Consider the following 6,000-nt stretch of genomic DNA (forward strand, 5'->3'; position numbering starts at 1 on the left):
CTTCCTGTGCACAGATTATTAAGGATGCTTGTTTCAACTGTGAGATTAGACGATAGGATCAATGAAAAAATAAGTTGTCACAAACTCCATGGAAACTTTCAGAGAATCCACAAATAGTGGCTTTCAAATGGTTTTGTTACTTTTTGCAAGTTTTTAAAAGAAGCAGATGAGACAGCATGTCTGATAATTTAGTTTTTCATCTGATAATATTAGAGCATGTCAGTAATGTCTGAGGGGCTTTTATAAACACCGTATAACTAACACTACTGGAGAGGGCATGAATTACACAGAGGCTTCTGGGGAGCCCAGTTATGGGGGGGGGGGGGCATTTTGCCTTGGCCCCCAAAATGTCTTGAAACGGCCCTGGGTGTGTGACTGAGTTTTGAAGGTGATCTGAATTGTATCAGATGTATAAATATGACATGTGTATAACTTATTGTTTTTTACTGGTAAAAACGTGTAGTGGAGATAAATCTACCTACATTTTACTTTTCAACACTTTGTTTTGTTTTCTTGTTTTTATTGAACTATTTTCCTGTCCTGTCTGTCTCTCATCTTCCTGCATCTCCTCTTAATTCTCCAGAAAATCTGTTGCCTGGATTCTTACCTTTTCACCTCATCAGTTACTTTTGAGCAGGTCAAAGGGATCTCCTGACCGAAAAGCGCAGAGCGCGTTTTCGATGCTGCGTGAGGTGACATCACCACAGCACAGGTGATGAGCTCCGCAGTAGCGCGCTTCAGGCACAAATAAGACAGAAAATAGAGAACATGTGCGGACATGAACGATCGTGTGCTAATTATAGTTTTTTGGTTGCGCCACTTTGAGAATGGACCGTGCGCTGGAAGCAGCTGCCTGGATCGCTGTGCAACAATGCGGAACCGGTTCGCAGCAGCTCAAGTCTGCCGGCTCTCCCTCACGCTGATCTGCGGCTCTCCCTCGCGCTGATCTGCCGGCTCTCCCTCGCGCTGATCTGCGGCTCTCCCTCGCGCTGATCTGCCGGCTCTCCCTCGCGCTGATCTGCGGCTCTCCCTCGCGCTGATCTGCGGCTCTCCCTCGCGCTGATCTGCGGCTCTCCCTCGCGCTGATCTGACTTGCTCTGGTCTGCGCGCAACGGCGGGCGGGAAGGGGGGGCGCTTTTGGAAGAGTTGTGCGACACAACGAATCGATGACGCAATTCGTTGCCAACGCTTTTAGTAATCGATTTTCATCGAATTTATCGATTCGTTGTTGCAGCCCTAATGCAGACAATAAGACTTTAACACCCCCCCCCCCCCTTCCCCCAGTCAATTGACAAACTTCACCCATGTGCTCTGATACGTCAACATCAGCAGTTCAGCACCCACCAAGTTCCATGCCTCTTGGGCCCCTCTCCACACATAGGCAGTGTTTACATGCACATCTGAGTCGATCTACAGCTATAATCTGTCTGTTAGAAAACAAAAAGTAACTAAACCCCAAAACAAATTTTTTTGCTAATATCTGTATAATTGGGTCTTTACAAATGCAATTTTTCTGTTTCTGTGCATTTTTTGACATGTTTGTGCAAACTTGATTAAATCTATAATCTAGGTCTAAAAATGTCTTAGTGCTGCCCCCTGTGGCAGAACAGTGGCTACTGCATTTTAAACTTGTGATTGACTGGGGCTGGAACAATTTCACGTCATCGGTACAGTCTCCTCCCACTCCCCCTCGCTCCCAGGATTGAAATTCCCCACACTTGGCCATGCTACCCCCTGCCTCCTGGCAACACCGAATTTCATGGCATTTTTCAAATCTTTACTAAGGGTGGAGTTACATTTTCTGATGGTGTGCAGTCCCTCTTTAAGGAATTAAATATGTTCCACTCTGCTACAGTAGGTGGTACCACGCGCCCTTTCATGTCAGCATCCTTCAGGTTGTCTATAGCAGCATGAATACTAAACAAATGCTATTGGAAAGGAAGCAGATGGAGAGGAAGCACGTACATGCACAATGGCCAAAGGAATGGACATCAGCAGTGTAGTAAAGCCTATTTGATACGTACTGTATTGTTGCTGCTTTCTGATTGTCTAAAAATCCTACCAAGGACTAGGTTTGCAAATTAGCCTCTGGTTAGAAATCCTCAGCATTGCCCTTACATGCAACACTGCCTTTTGTTCAATCAAACCAAACTAAAACTAAAACACACTAACTGACCAATGAAGGGACAAAAATGAACAAAAAGACCAACACAATAACACCCAATGGTTGCTGTAATGGTTTATCAATGAATGAACTTTAATTGGTTCTGAAATGGTGTTATTGCCCAATTCTTCTTTAACTTTATTGAGACCAACAATCTGAACATCACTCAGCCTTTCATGGAGCATTGGGTGCTTCTTCAGCACTGGTCGATTCACTGAAAGGAGAGCTTTCTCGGTTTTCACGGGTCACTTCATCCGTCAAGTATCTTCACACAGGATTTTATTGGACACAATTCTTTTTTATTGGGGATGCATTTATATCCAGCTTAATTTAAAGAGATTAGGTTGCAGATTTATGGTGACTTCTTGTTCAGCTCAACCTGTAAGAGTAATTAACATCTACAATGTGCTGGCAGAAGTTTAAGGTTTTAAGGGCCTTCTTAAATCTGTAGCGGAAATCCACATTTTATATCCTCAGATTAACTTTGTTTGGATTCACACGAAGGAGAACATAACTATTTTCACAAAGTTTTTCCTCACATTTAGCAGAAGAAAAACAAAATGGGGAATTTGAAACTGGCCTGCAGTTTCAGCATTCTGGTTACCTCCTATGACTCTCTCCCAGGATCGGAAATTGCACCAATTTGACTGGCCTCCCTTCTGCGCCAATCAGGAGGCGCAAGAAATATCAGAAACTGGTCTGCTTTACATTAACTCATTACTCATTCCTCCACCTCACTCAGCATGGCTCTATTACATTCCCGCTCTGTTAACAATAAGTCTTTCCTGCTCAATGATATAATTCTCTCTAAAAACCTGGATTTTCTGTTTCTGACTTGGCAGCAAACATCTGATTATTCTGGTCTGATTGAATGTTGACCGAGTGGTTATTCATTTATAACCAGCCCCGGGGTTCTGGTCGTGGTGGAGGCCTAGCTGTTGTTTTCAGAGACCGTCTTCCATGTAGCTCTACAACCTCTGGTCACTTTGCTTCCTTTGAACTGCAGATGATTAAAGTCGGGCGTAAGGACCCGTTCTACTGTGCTGTGGTCTATCGTCCTCCTGGTCCAAACAGTTCTTTCCTTCAGGAGTTTAGTGACTTTCTGTCCTCCACTGTGAAGCTGTCCAGACTGAAGATTGTTGGTGACTTTAACATCCACGTTGATGATCCCTCTGATCACTTTGCCATGAATTTCTCCAGCCTTATGGACACCTTCGGCTTTACCCAGCATGTTTCTGGCCCCACACACACCAGGGGGCACACTCCAGACCTTGTTTTTACCCTGAGTCTAAACGCTGACAGTGGTTGTCCTGAGGACAATTTAAACTTGTGATTGACTGGGGCTGGAACAATTTCACGTCATCGGTACAGTCTCCTCCCACTCCCCCTCGCTCCCAGGATTGAAATTCCCCACACTTGGCCATGCTACCCCCTGCCTCCTGGCAACACCGAATTTCATGGCATTTTTCAAATCTTTACGCACGCACGCACGCACACACACACACACACACACACACACACACGCGCGCGCGCGCACGCACGCACGCACGCACACACATGCACGCACGCACGCACGCAAGCACACACACACACACACACACACACACACACAGGCACGCACGCACGCACGCACACACGCACACACACTGTCACTTTGCTCCCTTTTAGAAATTATTCCCCATTTTCCTGTAATTGTGGTGTCACCAAATTTCCACGTTATTACAGATCAGTTATTCCATATCACTGCCATAAAGCTTTGGGTTAACTACTGTCTTAATTCCATGCATGAAACGATAAGATGTGTTTGGTCCTTTTGTCCATGCCCTGATGTTTGTAATAAACTCACAAAAACATAAATAAAGCCTGATCATTTCTAGCAATCGAGAATAATTGGCGCATTCTGTCAAGAATTCATCCTTTAGAGTAACTTGTGGTGTTAACATTGAAACTGATTAATATGAGCAGATGTAGATAGTAAATCCAATGGTCCAGTTCCACAAAACTGGTGGCGCCCCGATTAATTAATATGAGGTTATAAACAACTAAACAAGCTAAAGCTTTGCCACGTTTGAAATATAGATGTAAATCTATATTTTTTGCTACAAATCTTTGCGTGTTGCAGGGACTCACCTCAGTGAGTCAGGGGGGACCTTCATGGAGGCCAGGCTGACTTGGGTCAGGCTAAACGCTGAGCTAAAGAACTGACGGAAGGAGGGCAGAGAGTCTCTCGCTTTTCTGGAAAAGAGCAAAGGAGAACAGAATAGAGATATGTTAAAACTCAAGCGTGACGGATCACACTCTGGCAGGCACGAACAAGAGCTGATAAAAGATTGCACGAGAAAAGAGAGCATGGCATATAATTTGCAGGAGAGCTGACAGAGTGAGAGAATGAAGGGAACTGGAGTTTAGAATGAAGCTGGCAGATGCTAGCTGAGACATTCAGTTCAGGACTACATGGACCAGACACCATCAAGTACCCAGGTTGGCATTTATTCCTGCTATCACCTAAAAGGTAACAATAACAAATCATCCACCCATCTGCTTGACAAACACAGTGAATCAGTTTGTCCTCAGGGGGAAGGATGAAGAACGTGTGCATGAATGTTCAATATTCCTCTGAGTCAGAGCAAGGACCATGCTGCATTCACAGGACAGGCGCAGCACGCCGCATCAGATGCGTTTAGCACTCGTCACAGCAGCCAATCTGCCACTTCAGCTCCCCACTGTACTAACCATTTTCTGCAGTGGTGGACATGGAAAAGAGCCTGGAGAATACAGGATGAAGCGATGAGTGACAGGGACCAAACAGAGAGTGGAGAGGTAGGAGGAATTCATCTGGCTGAAAGAGGTGTGTTTACAGGAAACTATTACCTGCTTCCTCTTCTCAGGCAGCTGTCTATTTGAACTCATACAGCGTGAAAGTCCTTTAGACAGCTGCAGTTCTTCATCGGATGAATATTATGTTTATAGTTAATGATAAAGGTGGAATAATCACAATGAACAATGATTCTGCAGAAAACTGATCACCTGCCCTTTAGGCATCAGGTCTGTAATATGAGGCGGATCATCACAGGGAAAGCTGCTCTCCTCTCTGACTGCTGACACAATTTTTCTTCATGTGTTTGGCACAGCTGCTTCATGGATATGAGGGCAGTAATGTAACTGCTTGGGAATATAATATCTAATCACTCAGCTAATCCAATTTCTGGTCCACTCCAAACTCCTTCTGCCCTGAGTACCAGTCACCTGTTTGTGACCTAGTGCTGTTTCAGCCATTTTGATTCTGTATAAACGTTTTAAATAACTACATAAGGTCTACGTGTGAACATTTAGAGTTTGGGATGAGGAGTTTGCTACTTTAATACTCATGAGAATACTTAGAGGCATCCTTGTAACTGCAAGCCTATTGCCATCAGGTAAAATGATGAAAGTCACAGCAACACTAAAGAGTTTTTAACTCTAAAAGCTGTTGCTTTCAAACTGGTTTCAGTGGTTCCTGCGCCAGAAACGTCTGCTGACCAGAATCTGCACATAACAGTTCTCTGGTTCGGGTAGGATAACCAGAGGGAGGTCTCTACCCGCCTTACAACATTAGCCGTTTACCTGTTTGGTGAAACAGTTTGAGTTCTACAGAAGTGGTGCTGTATTTAATCTGAGTGCTGACAAGACCAGGTCCATGCTCCAAAGATTGGCTTCTGCATAACTACACATGATTATCTCTTTTATTTTGACATTATTTATTAGCAAATGTGATCATGAAGATCACATTGTAGAACTTCTGGTGCATCTAGGTGTGGAGTTTAGCATTACCTTCTTAATATTTCTAACAGGACAAT

The 6,000-nt window shown here is 44.2% G+C and overlaps 1 protein-coding gene across 2 annotated transcripts in view; it reads right to left on the reverse strand.

Annotated features, from left to right (window-relative positions):
- Nucleotides 1–6,000, reverse strand: part of carmil3 (capping protein regulator and myosin 1 linker 3) — a 158,456-nt gene that overhangs the window by 70,722 nt on the left and 81,734 nt on the right. For both annotated transcript variants that reach the window (XM_054733343.2, XM_054733299.2), the window contains exon 16: nucleotides 4,295–4,399. In XM_054733343.2, the coding sequence (XP_054589318.1) occupies nucleotides 4,295–4,399 (105 nt within the window). The remainder of the gene's footprint in view (nucleotides 1–4,294; nucleotides 4,400–6,000) is intronic.

The sequence above is a fragment of the Nothobranchius furzeri genome, chromosome 11 (genome assembly GCF_043380555.1).
Source record: "Nothobranchius furzeri strain GRZ-AD chromosome 11, NfurGRZ-RIMD1, whole genome shotgun sequence".
NCBI lineage: Eukaryota > Metazoa > Chordata > Actinopteri > Cyprinodontiformes > Nothobranchiidae > Nothobranchius > Nothobranchius furzeri.